This window comes from Protopterus annectens, chromosome 3.part0, assembly GCF_019279795.1.
Source record: "Protopterus annectens isolate FY-2018-M chromosome 3.part0, PAN1.0, whole genome shotgun sequence".
Lineage (NCBI taxonomy): Eukaryota > Metazoa > Chordata > Ceratodontiformes > Protopteridae > Protopterus > Protopterus annectens.
This window is the reverse complement of record NC_056731.1, coordinates 1,189,502,710-1,189,518,050: the sequence shown is the minus strand read 5'-3', so window position 1 is coordinate 1,189,518,050 and position 15,341 is coordinate 1,189,502,710. Positions and strand designations below refer to the sequence as shown.

At 40.0% G+C, this 15,341-nt stretch overlaps 1 protein-coding gene across 1 annotated transcript in view; it reads left to right on the top strand.

Annotated features, from left to right (window-relative positions):
* Positions 1–14,053, top strand: part of MED10 (mediator complex subunit 10) — a 101,846-nt gene extending 87,793 nt beyond the window's left edge. The window contains exon 4 of the mRNA XM_044065399.1: positions 13,447–14,053. Within this exon, the coding sequence (XP_043921334.1) occupies positions 13,447–13,545 (99 nt within the window). The 3' untranslated portion in view covers positions 13,546–14,053. The remainder of the gene's footprint in view (positions 1–13,446) is intronic.
* Positions 14,054–15,341: the final 1,288 nt, after the last annotated feature.

Sequence of the window (15,341 nt, the reverse complement as noted above, 5' to 3'; positions counted from 1 at the left end):
GGTGTTTTCATTACCTTTGAAAGAAATGTTCATTTATGCATTTCCATCCTTTCCACTGATATCCAGGGTAATTCTGAAGATTCAAAAGGATGCCCCCAAAATCATTGTGGTTACTCTCTTTTGGCCCAGGCAATATTGGTTTTCCATTACTATAGAATTGGTCAGGAACAATTACCATAAGCTTCCTCACAGACTGGATCTACTTATGCAAGATGGGGGAGATTGATGTACCAGTCTTAATCAACTTCAGCTGACTGCCTGGTTGATTTAAGTCTAATACCATTAAGGCATTTATTTCATGAGGACATGCAGCAGGTGTGATGTCCCAACACTGGCCCAGTAATCAAGGAGCCTCAATCCTCAGCACTAGCACCAGTGGGGGACGTACATTGGGAGGATGACACGTACACACAGTGAAATGCAGCTTCCCTTAAGAGTACACAGAGACCACAGTCAGTTTGGGGCTGGTTTCACACTCTTTCATCAGATCCCCAAAAAAGACTCCCCAGTGGCACAGCTATAGAGTTGAGATCTCAGTTGAATGACCAAGCCAAGACCTCCAGCACCCTCTCTGTCCAACCAGCGCTTCGTGTTCTTACCCAAGTAGCTGACACACTCACTCCTTGAGGTTTTATTTCTATACAAACACACACACACAGACACCTGATAAAGGCTGGCACAGGTTTACTAGCTATGCCCCCTTTTGCCCATACTATAAGGTAGTTTCCCCTGGCACCAGTCACTTCTTATCAGCTACTTTAAGGCCCTTAGCAAAGGGTGTCCAATCTTACTGTACAGTGTTACTGTTAATCCAAATGGTAGTTTGACCAAGAGCAAGGCTATTAGGAGTAGCCTACACTGTGTCACCAAATAAATGTGTAAGTACTTTCAGAACTTAAATATGTCTCACAAATATTAGCCACAATGAAAGGTTTAAAATATATTTAATAAATAAAACAAGAACAAGACAATACTCAGTAATCATATTAACTTCAGAGTTCAGAATCACAGGAAATACTTAAAACAACATTGCAGGGCATTCTCAAATGAGTAAATAAAACATCTAAGCTATGATTCACTATATTCCTGACTGTATCTAAAAGAAGTTACTGTACCCTAGTTAACTTACTTATAGGGCAAGGCAGAAGTGGTGAGTGGGTTTTCCAGCTGATGTTGTCAGGTCAAAGACAATTACAGAATGCTTTAATATCTGAGTATTCTTAAATTAATATCCCAAGTATTACTGCTGGGATACTTGCAGAATTACATAATTTCTTGTTATCTGACTTCAGTTCCCAGGCTCAAAAACAACAGCATTTAGCATCTACCTGTGAAAATACATAAACAACAACTCTTCTTGGATCCAAGGCAGATCCTGGAAGCCATAAAACAATGAAACACTTTCACATCTCAAGCCGCCTAGTAATTATTTATTTTTCAAGATAACACAGAGAGCTCCCTAGTATAGACATTGTATCTCTGGCTGTCATAAAGTAATTTGAATTTTCAGCTATTTTTTTCTGAAATTTACCTCCTGTGTTCCAGTTTCCATTGTTAAAATATGTGCATCTAAACAGTTACAATAGTGTATATACATTTCTGTTCTAATCCAGCAGGGTACACTGTGGATACATCTTTATGCTCAGTACTGTACAAATCCTGTTCAACACGCACTTCTGTACCAGCAGTTTGATATACACTTAACATACAGTTCTAATAAATTTGTAACACAAGCATATGAATCATACTGATATTCACAAATGGCATACAATTATTTACAAAATTCCAGATAACTGGGCTGGCAGTATTTGTCTGTTACAGCGGGTACTAAGGTAGACAAGAAAGCCTATTACTAGAAAGTCTTATATTGGTAAATGGAAGCAATTTTCTGGTCTTTGCCTAGCCAATAGCCAGAGGCCCATCAGGGATTTTGTACTATTGGTACTCAGATATTTGAATGTTACTTTTCTCTGGTGTCTCTTATTTCTCTATAAAGGTTTATCTTGGGGCCATTTCAGGACATGTAACCATGTATTCTTCTTTCTCTCTCTTCTGTGTTTGTTGTTACACAGTTTTTATCCTTAAGAGTAGTACGAGTTACAAGCCCTCATGGCGGGTGAACCCATTCTGATTTGCCTCAAGGAAAGGGTCTCTCGCCAAGAACAAATCCCTTATTCATGCCCAAAGTGGTTTCAGAGTTTACTTTGAATCAAGCCATCAGTCTCTCATTTTTTTTGACCAGGAACCTAAAAAAAAGGGAGAGAGAATTCTGCATACCCTGGATGTGCATAGGCAGCTCAGGTCCTATCTTGACAGAAAACTAAGCCTTTAAGAAAAGCAAGTCACAAAACAGAGATGCCCTTCATCTAAACAGACAATTTCATGGTGGTTGATCTCTACTAATTATTTGTTCCCGTTATTCCCACCATGGTTTATCCATTTTAGCAGATTCAAGGTACATTCCACTCAAGCTTTTTCTTTGATGGCTTACTGCAAAGGGGTGAACTGTAGAAACAACTACATGGTTTTCTATACATACCTTTACAAAACATTACAAACTGGATTCCTTTTCTAGGTCCAGGTCAAGCTTTGCTAAGACCATTCTCCAGGGTCTCCTGTATCCATATTCTTCCTTCTCTCAGGTTGGATAGGCTTTGGTAATCATCCCTTATAGTAAGGACTACTTGCTGCAGTAGAAATGCTGAACATAGTGCAGTTATGCAAGTTGCAGTTACCCATAACAGTAGATGTTCGAATTCCTCACTGCTACAGTAGTTGCATCCACCCTCTGTCCCCTACTCTATATTTAGTTGTATAAAGTAGGGTTGTGTATCTTGCTACTTTATATGTTTGTTGTTTTTTGATGTAGGATTATTAGCCTCTTCTCTTATTGTATGGACAAGAAAGTCCTGAAGAAAGCTTCAGTTTGACTGCTGTTTTCCCTCATTGGGATTAGCTAATCAGCAGTCCAAGTGAAGGAGTTGGGAAGAGACTGAAGTGTTTGAAGCTAGCTGGTTGCGTATACCTTAAGGGCTACTGCAGCATTGAGGAATTCAAACATTTGTACTTTGACTATTAATTTTATTTTCAGAACTGTACTGATTTCATTAAGCTGTGTGACTCGTATGTGAACTTTATACAAAGCATTAAGACACACAGTGCTGCCACTTATACTTGTTGTTTATTATGTACAGTTTTGTAGGTTAATATTTTGAAATATTATGTGCATAATTTGCATAGATTCTTCAGTATACTAAAAGAGCAGTATGCTACTCCTCTTTGAAACTCATCCTTGCAGATCTCTCTTAGTGGTGAACAATTCTTCAGTGATGTCTTAAATGATGTCTTAGATCGGTCTAATGCACTGACAGATATATAGTTTCTTGTTTGGATGTAAAACTAGTAATTTTTAGCAAATCAAATACTAATTTTTTCATAAATGCATCATATAAACAAATATTTCATAGTAACTCAAACATGTAGCCCATTGTCTTTTGAAGATCTTTCATATTTTACATTTTTTTGTGACTCTCATTATTTATTAGATATTGCAGTTTTTTTAAGTGCGTTTTCAGTAGATTATTTTGGAGGAAAAAAAATCTAAGGAAGCAAGTGGTTTTATGGCTTTGAAAGCCTGTGGAAGCAAAGTAATTCATTTGCCTCTTGGTGCTCATGACTGAGTTAGTTTTTTTGTGGTGAGGAATGTTGCCCAAAGTTTGCGAAACTTAGATGGAGGGTTTGGGAGGATAGTCATAGAAGAAATAGAGAAAGCAACAAAATCTGGGATAAGTATGTATTGTGAAAGAGGGTATGAGAGTGAAAGGATTGAAAATAATTAGAAATGGGAACATAGGTTCATAGGTTCATACTAGGCTATCTGCCCTAGGGCATTTATAAGTCTAGCCAGAGTGTGTTTGGCTTTCGCCACCTATTTTAAATTAATTTTGCTATGCCCTTTTTCGAGGTTAGTATACTGTGCCTCTGTCTAACTGTGACACAAAAGTGACACCCGGGGTAAACCTACGATCCCCCATCCACTCATCAAGATTCCTCTTGAAGAGAGTCAATGAGGGACTCTGCCTAACCTGGACTGGGATTTTATTCCAGAGTGAAGGGAGCCTCTGGGTTGTGAATCTGTCCCTCCAGCATGTCCTATTTATTTCAGTGCTGAGGTTCAAGTCTCTCGAGTGCATAGCTCAATGGGATTTGGATTTTCTGAGGTGCAGCATGTCCATTAATTCTGGATTGAGCATGGCTTTATACGTCAGGCACAGATCGCCTCTGAGCAGGCGGTATTCCACTGAGTAGAGCTGGAGTTTCTTTAACCGGGCATCATATAGCATCTGTTTGAGCCCTTTGATCCTCTTGGTGAGGTACTTTTGGGGTCTTTCCAGTTGCTGCAGGTGTCTGGTAAGGTACATCCCAAAAGGGGCATTGTACTCAATTATGGGCCTAATGAGGGATGAGTAAAGAGGCACAATGACCTCCCCTGATCTAGATGTGAATCCCTTCATGATTAGGTGGGCTATATAAAATGTTTTTCTAACCACTTTGGCCACGTGGTTGTCAAATGAGAAATTGCTATCAACTTGGGTCCCCAGGTCCCTAATTACTTCTTCCATACTTAATGGATTACCACCTATGTGGTAATTTGTGGGCACTTTGTTTTTGCCAAAGGGATGACTATACACTTTTGGCATTTAGCTTGAGGCCATGGCTCTGGCACCAGTTGTCTGTTTCTATGAGGCCCTTTTGGAGGATGCTTGTGTCGGCTGGAGAGTCGATTATGGCGCCCAGTTTGCAGTCATCTGCGAACCTGGTCAGCCACAGTCCTTCCGTGTTGGCCTGTACCTCCGAGAAATATATACCGAACAAGAGAGGTCCCAGGACTGAGCCTTGTGGGACGCCACTTGTAACTGGTTTGGAGTCTGACATGGCTCCAGAAATTCTAACCATGTGGGTTCTGTCCTTGAGCCAGTTTGCAACCCATCTAGTGACATAGGGGTTTATATTTAAGCTGGTGAGCTTATCTATAATGCCCGAGTGGGGTATTTTATCGAAGGCTTTTGCGAGGTCCAGGTAGGCTGTGTGGACCACATTCCCCTCGCCAGTGGCCTTGGTGACTGTTTGAAAGAAATCGACCAGGTTTAAGAGGCAGGATCTGCCCTTAACAAAGCCGAACTGGGTAGGATCCAGTGTCTGTAGGTCCCCAATATCTTTATTTATGAGGTCCATGATGATCCTTTCCATAGCTTTGCAGACCAAGCTAGTCAGGCTTATGGGGCGATAGTTTCCAGGATCCGTTGAGGCACCACCTTTGTGGAGAGGGACCACTGTTGCTGTACGCCACTCTTTGGGTACATATCCTGTGGTAAGGCTGAGATTGAACAGTAGTTTTATGTTTGGGTTTAGCTCTTCTTGGAGTTCATGTAGGACGCAGCCCGGGACACCCTCTGGTCCCATTGATGCTGTGTTTTTTGCTATGGAGAGGGCGGCTCTTACCTGAGCATCTGAGATGTCAGGGGGGGTGGCACTCTGCTGGGATAGATATTTGCCCTTTTGGTGGGGAGGGGGGGGGAGAAGTTTGCGCTGAACCTGTCAGCTAGGATGTTGGCAATGTCTGTGGGTTTGGTGTATTTTATTGTCATTTTGGACTAATTCTGAGCATATCTGGGAATTCCCACCCATGTTTCTAACATAACTAAAGAAAGCCTTGTGATTATCCTTAGTGTTCTGAGCAATTTTTCTCTCGAAGCTGGCCTTAGACGATTTTATGAGTGCCCGTAGTTTTTTGCTAACACTGATCAGAGATGCCTTCCCTTTTTGGGATTTTGCTCTATCATGTAGTAGCTTCATCCTTCTGTTGTATAGTTTGTTTATGGCTGGGGTCCACCAGACAGGACGCGTCTGCCTTTAGAAGATTGGGTCTTGGTTTTATTTGGGATTGCATGATCCATGCATTCCTGAAGGTGTTCATAGAATGCGTTTATAAAGGATTCTGCGGTCTGGGCCGTATTTTCCACAGGCCCGGGGGCTTTGAAGGATTCCACCTCTGTTTTGAGGAGTGTGAAATTTGCTTTAGAGAAGTTTTTCACTGTGGTTTTCTGGGCAGGGGGTGGCGTCGGGATGTGAATATCCAGTGAGATTAGTTTATGGTCTGATCTTACCAGTGATACACTTCTGGTCTGGAGCATAGAGTCCCCATGTTGGTGATGATCAGGTCCAGTATGTTTTCCCCTCTTGTGGGAGTGGTAACAAGGTGTTCCATAGCATTTGAGTTGAGCATGTTCAGTGAGAAGCAGCAGCAAGCATTTAGGATTGTGTTGAGAGAGTGAGATGAAAAGGAATCGAGATGTGTACAGCAGATGTAAAAAAGATAGGGCAATATGTGTCTTTCAAGCAGTGAGGGGAACATTTTGGGTTGTGAACAGGGGCTTTATTAATGTAGAGGGTAAGATTGCTGAGGCTCTGTAACGTTGGGGAAAACTTCACAAATGCCCCATATGCCAGGTCCTCATTATTTGGACCATAAGTGAAGGATATGATTCAAGGGTAAGTGAGAATGAAAGATGTCAGTGGCAGTGGGCGTCAAATGTTCTACTTCTTAAATGACCTGTTTAGAGAAAATCAGAAGAGTGTGAAGAATTTGTGATTCCGAAAGGCCCATCAGTCTTCTTTTGAGCAGTGATCCAGTAAACATTTTTGATGATAGTAGAACCTCCTGAGTGGATGTTACCCTAGAGACAGAAGGGTTTTGCAAAACTAGGGATTTTGTAGTCTCTCCATTCTGAGGTTGCCTCAGAATCTCTGATTCCCAATTGTCCATCTGCTGGAGACAATTGGAGGTTGAGCATCTCTCCATCTCCTTAAGTGGCATGCCATCATTCTGGACAGATGGATCATGAGAATAGTATCCACAGGTTATTAATCTATTTACCTCCTGTCTTCAGGCTATCTTTCATTCAGGTTCCAGACTTCTTTTCTTGGCAGATGATGAAATGGTCAGTGTAGATGTGGAAAACCTGATATATAGAAGACCCGTCTAAGAAGCCCACCATACTAGAGAGGACCGGGAATTTATTTATGATTCTTTTTATTATTATTATTATTATTAAGCAGCCTAATCTTAAGAGATTCTGAAAACCAAGCTCCAGATGGCCATTGTGCAGTCCTTCCAGCTGTTCCTTCAGGAAGGTGGCTGGATGTGCCGTTTGAGTCTGTAGGATACTGGCCTGCACTTAAAAATGATTACCAAAATGTCAAGGGAGTTATTGCGTTTTAGGGTATGAGCCAGTTAATGCTACTTCAGGGCCCTCCCATTTGGTCTGATTGTGTCCCCAAAGAATTCACCAGGTATATGGCAACAGTAGCAGCTCAACTAAAACTGCAGGTATTTTCAGACATGGATGACTGGTGTCTAGCCACTCCCAGAAGATAATCTCTTACTCAAGCAGGGGAGCACTTACTACAGCTGTTCATGTCCTTTGGGATTATGGTGAACAGACCCAAAGTCCCATTTAGAGCCATCACAGGCAAAAGTTTTTCAGTGACCAGAAACTTTGTCTCAGTCCAGAGAGAATTCAGCCCTAACAGGCAGCAGTTTAACTCCTCTTATCTCACACCATGTCAGTGGCAGCCTTGGCTGTGAAGGTGTTGGGTGTCATGGTTGCAACTGCACACTTGACTCCCTTTGCAAGAGTTAAAAAGACTGTTGCAATGGATGTTAAGGGTTCTGCTGTCCCGGATATCAAATCCCCTTTCATAAACTTTTCCAGAGAATGTCACATTTGCCTCCTCTGGTGGCTACAATGGAACATTATAACAGACTGCTGTTCTTTTCCCTTTCTTTCCTATTTGGCATTTGCCATGGATGAGTTGACCTTGGGGTGAGGTGAAAGAGAGGAACATTGCTTGAGAAAGATGGTCCAAAGGACATGGATTTAACAAGAGGCCATTGTACACATAAATATCCTAGAAATGTGGGTGGCGCTCTCTGCAGGCTGTACAGAGGACTTCCTTCTCTAGGGTGCAATTGCTACCACTCCAGCTATGCCAATAGTATGGTATATAAACTGGGGGGGGGGGGATATGTTTTATCCTCAGACTGGAGACCACAGGACTGTGGGAATGGGCAGTGAGCTTTTATTTCTTTCTAGTAATAATGCATATCTTGAGGCAGACTTTGTCTGTAGTGGACAGTCTCTGAAGTGATCTGCTGATGCCTTATGGGTGGTTTCTCAGTTTGACAATGGCTGAAAGGACTTTCCACTGTTAGGCAGAGCTTTGCTGCGACTTGTTTGCATCTTCGATCAACTCCATTTGTAGCAGCTTCTTTTTCCTAATGCCTCCATAGGGATAGGTCCCACAGGATGCTGTAGTCCACCAGTGCCCCCAGGACTACTGTGTGCAGTGTGAGTCAGGCCAAAGTTATTCTCGGAGCTCCAGTCTGGCTTTGTCAAGTATGTTTTCCCCTGCTGTAGACTTGTCTGGGTTTTTTTTTTTTTTTAAATGATCTGGGTGATTTGTCTGGAAGAGTTGTGTTACATCCGTTCATCATGCTTTATCTGGATCTACACTCCTTGAGATTATTCACATAGTTTCTAGAGTTCCATTAATAATGGCAGGAGCCCAGCATACGCATCTTTGGTTGTCAAAATCCTGAATGCAGCCCAGAAGCCTACTGCTAGAAAAATTTTAGAAGGGGAAATGGACAAAATGTTCTGTCTGGGCAGTTCAGCAGGAGGCATTTCCCTTTGCTGCCCTGTTCTTGCCTTTCTACAATTTTTTTTCTTGTGTCTTCAGTAACACTTCTTCTAGCTACTCAACCTTGAAGGCCCACCTAGCATTTTTCTCCATTTTCCTTCAGGGGCTTAGCTGTTCCTGTCTAGCATCTTTGACATCTATAAGGCTTTTATTCTAGGAGCATTTTTATTGAGATCACTCTTCATTGACCCTGTTACTTCTTGGGATCTATATGTTGGACAAATTAACACTCCTGCCCATTGAACCAGCAGCCAGGGTGGGTCTAAAGTTCCTCCTTGGAAAACATTGCATGTTATGTAGTCCAGTCTCGCCTACATTCTTACTCGTGGGTTCGGAGCCGAATATCGGCTCTGACTTGGCCAACTTTTATTTTCTAGCACAAAGTCTCTTATTGGCTGGGCTAAACAGGTATCCCATGTTGCACTGCCGTGGACAGACATGGTTGGAGCTGACGTCGGCACCGATAAACCCTTGAGGGGTTTCTTCTTGCAAATTAATTGCTCCTAGGCAATACACACGTACGGAATGTCCATCCGTAATGGACGTCTTATAGTTACATTTGGAGCATTTCTTAAAACCCGAAGGTTTATGTTCCTTTTGATCCTTAGACATCTCAACTAGATTTCTAAACACCAAGACCAAAGAGATGACCTAACCGGAAAAACAGCAAAGGCGGGAAACTATCACTACGCACAAACCCCAAAGAACCTGTAAGTAAAACGGTTCTTTGAAAACCTTACAACACACAACTCAACCAGGGGAAAAAACTACAGACTACAATCAGGACGCCAATAAGAGCAAAGAAAAAACACTACACTAAAAGGAGGACTAGGTCCTCTACGGGCCTAGCCTACCGGAACAGTTAGGGATACCAACTCACTCATAGACAATACTTCAACAATACTTAAATAATAAACAAGAAGAAATAGCTATAAAATAGCTTTTGTTTGAATAGCAACAATTTTCTGAAGAGAAAATAGAAAATTAGAGGTACTTAGCTAGAGACAAGCGAGACCACATCCTAGCTACACGAGCGGCAAATGAGATCTGGGGCTATGGAGCAGTGCAACATGGGATACCTGTTTAGCCCAGCCAATAAGAGACTTCATGCTAGAAAGTAAAAGTTGGCTGAGTCGGAGCCGATATTCGGCTCCGAACCGGTGAGTAAGAATGTGAGGCGAGATGGACTACATACATTGAACGTTATGGTGAGTACATAACTTCTTGTTTTAGTGAGTCACCTTAGCTTGAATGGTTTCTGAACAAGCTCTGCCTTGCTCTTTATACCTAATTTCTGTCAAAAACTAGGTCTGCTTTTGAATTAATATAGCTTTTTATGCCAAAGGTAGTATCAAATTTGAACCTAAATCACTCTCAGTCTTCTGATTTTTGTTTCAGTTTTCCTACAAACACAAGTCCAGGCTGCATTGTCTGGATATACACAAGAGAACTAAGATTTTATCTTCAAAAGAAGGATAACCAGCTTTTTTCTCATTTGCCCTAGCCAGTTTAGGCCAAAATGTGTCCAGATCCCTCTGTCCCATTTCTGTTGCGTTTCCAATAAACAGTAAGGCTTTCCCAGGCAAACTAAAAGCTCAGTCCAGTAAGGACCATCACAACTTCAGTGTTTTATGGATAACATCCGTGCTGCTGCAGTATGGGCTTCAGTACACACTTTTTTGCAAGATGCTTAAAGCTGGTTGTGATCTCTAAATCTAGGTCTGCCGTTGGAGCTACCATATTTTTTCATGAATCCACCCAGGAAGAGTAGCTAGGTATTTTTTCCCAGCTTTTAAATGGCTAGACTGGCACATGCATGTTATAAAAGTTACATGTTTAGCAGGAGGTGTTCATGATCCATGTCTTCTCATCTTGCATGTCCTTATTCTTAGTACAGCCATTTAGAGAGACCCAGATTGCTCCTGAGGCCTTTTAGAGGCATTTGCAGTCTGGCAACCTCTGTAAGTATGTAAAAATACATACAGGACTGTAGCCTTTAAAGCAAACTCACTTGAGAGAGAAGGGAAAGTGTGGTGCTTTATGGGGGCAAGGAGAAGTTTGAGTTTGGGAAATCCCTTCAGATGTTAATCATTAATGTTATGATTAAATATATAACTTTTGTACACATCTGTTTCCATACACAAGTGTTTTTACAAGCTTTTTACTTAAGGGTTATTGGATTTTGTGTGTGTTTGTGTGTATAGTTGTGTGTGTAGATGCATTTATGTGGGGGCTTGTATGATGCATGAAATGACTTGTACTCTAGGTTCAATGAGTAAGTCTTATGAAAGAGTTTTCTGATGATTGGCTAACCTTACAGTAGATATTTCATGCATCACACAAACCATATTTTTGTGTTCTGTGTTAATTGCCAAAGTTTCAGCTGAAGAGGGCATTATGTAGCCTGCATAATTTGTAAACTGCATCTCTCTTGAGTGGTTTACTACTCCAGTTCTTAGGTAATTTTTAAATGTATTGTAGTGTCTGTTATTTTTTTTGCATTTTTAGTAGCATAGCATCAGTGGTGTTTAAGGTATTTTATTTCTGTGGTTAGTTATATTTTTAGTTTACTTGAGTTTTTGTAAAATGTCATTTTTTCAGTTAACTTGTTGCAGTTAAGTGCTTGCTATTTTATTTTAATGTTTTTTCATTGTACCGTGAATTCTGTTTCTGTGTGGCTTATTTAGGTGGGCAGTGGTGTTTTCTGGAGTGTGTGGTTTGTAAAGTCGTCACCCCCCCCCCCCCTTTTTATACAGAAGTTCCCTTTTTATAATGAAGTAAATGGGATATGTGGTTCATGGCTTTACTTTTTTCTCTTTGTGAAAATGTACTTTTTTTTTCATTTTGGGTTATGTGTGTGTTATGCATGTGCTATGTGTGAACTCTTGCATTAGTTTCAAGAGACCACATGAATGTGGTGGGTCTAAGGGACTGTAATAGAGGTGGTGATAGGTTAAGGAAGTAGATAAACTGTTAATGACATAACAAGAATGGAGTTAATGAAGCAAGGGTGAAGATTAAAAAATAAATACTAAGTATGCTAAAAAACTACCAAATATGCCATATAAATGCTATTGCATCATTTGTTTAGGATCTACTGTTCTGTTAAATGTATCACTTTGGCATTTTGTTATACATTTTACGTCCCAGCATTTGAGTAATCTATTTCTTCTTATGTACAGTTGTTTCATGTATTTTTTTTACAAGATAAAGGATTTTATTTTGTGGTATTATTTACCATAATTCTGTCCTTTTTGTCATTATTGATTTATTTTGCCTACTGCTACTGTTGCAGTTGATGTAATCAGTGTTAATAGTTTATTGCCATTCTGTAGTCCTAGTTAATTGCATGTTTTCAAGCTGTACGCCTTTCTGTCATTTTACTTAAGTAGGCCTCTAAGAACTGAAGTGAGCATGCACCAATGAAGGATATGAAAAATAATAATCTGCACACCTGCTTAAGTACACACTTGTGTGAGGCTGCATTGATCATTGTTTGGAAGGAAATAATTTTATTTATCCTTTGTTGACTAGGTTAGTCTCACTAGGCTAGTGGCCTCTATGCAGGGGAGACTAGAGGAGGTGAAAAAATATGGCCAAGGCATCGGGAAACTTCCAGTAGCACAGCATACTTGCCTGTGGTGCCGAAGGCTGTGGGTTCTATTCCCTCACCAGGTAGAATGATTACTGACACTGCAGTGTAGCACAAAGGAGGTGATGCACTTCTGGCTCTGCTGTCCTTTAGATGAGGCATTAAAACTGAGGCCCCATCTGCTTGAGTTGGAATTAGCTCACTTGGATGTAAAAGATCGCACAACATCTATCGAAAAGAGTAAGGGAAGTTCCCTAATTCCCTGGCTAGATTTCCTCTAGTAGTACGAATACCATCTTGGGTCTACCCTGAAAAGAAGCTAATAGCCTAGTGGGACGAACTCGGTCAACAAAAAGATAAGTAAATAAATAAAATTCCCCTACTTTTTGATAGGTGCTGTGAGATCTTTAACATCTACCAGAGTCTACCACCAACTCAAGCATGTGGGACCCAAGTTTACTGTCTCATCTGAAGGAGAACACGCCCTAATGCTGCAGCGCATTTTCCACTTCATTACACCTGAAGTTGGACTAGTACCCAAAGTCTTCTGGTATTTCAGCATCAAAGGTGTGTGTGCTACTTGTACCACTGACATGGCTTATTGTGGATATTCAGGCCAGAAGAATGCAGCTAAGTTAAGATATAATGCAGTTATTAAGCTTAACTGTTGTTAATCCAGTCGAAGGTTTGCTGCTGCCGTAAGTATACTTGCCCTTAGCTGTTCTAAGAATAAATTACACGATGATAGTTTAATTTTGTCAAATGATTTTAGAAACTATTTTAGAATCTAAGGAAGTTTCTGTCCATTTGTTTTAATAGGCAGTCATTTGGTGTAAATTGTGTGTCCTAATACTTGTTTATACTTCATTATTAAGAAAAAATATTTTAAATTGATGCAGTTCAGAGTGAACTGCTGCCCCTTACAGGCTTTATTTTCATTACCATGTAGATTTAAATTGTCTGGCAAGGCTGATGAAGTAGAAGTTAAACTGATTTAAAAATTCAAAAACATTTCAAGCATTATTTCTCCTTTTTGTTTTATAGAGTGCAAGTTGCTTATTTTATTTGTTTGTTTATTGTTTTGTTCCCAGAGATTTAAAAGCCTTCTCATTCAGGAGTTGAGCAAAGTTTTTCCAGAAGACATGGCTAAGTACAAAGCAGTGCGAGAAGACGACCACCCACCTTCATAGCACAACTTCTTTTACAACCTTGTGCTAAAACGAATTGCATACAATTTGTCATGGCTGATTTTGTGTTCATCATAAAGTGAAAATTTTGACCGCAAGTGCATCTGTCCTGTGAGAAATGTAGCAAAATGTGATTCTCTTTGCAAAGGGCATTATTTTTTTTTAATGGTTGTGTTCTAGAATGGTCTGCATACCCTGTGGTAGGTGACAAGGAATGTGCCTTGAAAGCAGTTTGAACTGTAATAGGTTTTGGATAAAAGCAGTATCACTTTTTTTTTTGAAAGACATGGTTGCATTTTATTTTTTGTACTTTGTAACAGATAATGGAGCAAAGGGTGTATTAAGATACTCGTATCCATTAAGACTTAAGTTATGGTGAAGTTCATTGGTTTCATGTGAAACTGAAATAAGATTTTTTTAATTGATTGAATAATGACTGCAACCCTTGCTTGCTGCTTAAGTGTAGAGTTTTTTCTAATAAACTTTTGTTAAGTTGTTTTACATTTATAAAGTTGGTTTAGAACTTGTCACTTTATTGTGCAGACTAAAAGTATGACTGTTAGGGAAAGGAGCGTGTGCATGCCAGATCTCTGAAAAGAACCAGAATTACTGTAAGTATATCCACAAGTAACATTAAGAGCTTGGTTGTTCTCTTTTACTTGCATTACTAAGAATTGAAGATTTTGGAGTGACCGTTCCTCTCAAGAACGGTCTTTTATGGCCCTCAGTGCAGTACTAGTTTTTTTTTTTTTTTGTTCCGTATTTTCTTTCCTGATTTCTGTAGTACCTTTGGGAGCAGTTGTTGAGTGAGATAATTGAAAAATAATGCATTGCTGTATAACTGTAGATCTCTGGTTTTGAAAAGTGGGATTCATTGTTTTAATTAATTTGTGAAGGGGCAGGGAGTAGGATACTGTATCTGTTAGTATGAGTAACAGGTAATTTTTATAAAATACGGATGCATACATCTACTGGAACTCAAGTAAAGAGTATCTGCTTCTTAAACAAGCCTTTAAAATAACTGTATGTATATGTGATGGAAAAGCATCAGTTAGGTGTGTCGTAATTACATTGGATTGACCTTTTGATAGTGACATTTTTTCATCATTTTGATAGTAAAAATTTGAGTTTACTGAAGTTAATGGGGAACAGATTTCACGTGTTTTAACATCACTTAATCCCAAACAGCAATTCAGCAGTCACTACTGGGGCATGTTTATAATTAGAGACATTTTAGACTATACCTCTAAATGGATAGTGTTCTTAAGACACTGGGTTCTACATTTGGATAGTGCAGACCAGGTATTCTTAAGATTTTGGGTTCAGCGACTGGGTAGTGCAGAGACAGATGTATGCAGAGGAGACAGCAGCACATGCTGTATAGTTTTAGCTGGTTAATTGTTTATCTACTTTAGTAAGGTTGAGCCTCCTGGAAGTGAAAGAAAAGGGGGCAGTGAAGACCAAAATTCAGTTAGCTACACATTACTACAAATGGGAAATGTAATGTGTCTTGCTGTCATATTTCTAAATCTCGAAGGGTAAGAAATCTGGACAAAGTAAAAAATAATGGGGAACAAAGGTCCAAAATCCCGGACAGATTTTAAATATTGCTCTTATAAACTTGGAATGTGGCTAGAATAACAGGTTTCGCATTAGCATGTATGCGTGAAGGGCTGTGAAGTCTAAAACTCAAATGTATGTCATTATTTAGTGACTTTTAGTACCTGATGATTTGGCAGAAAACCACAGTTTTTTTTTTTTCTGGAGGGTATATCAACAATAATGAGACAAAAATTTGG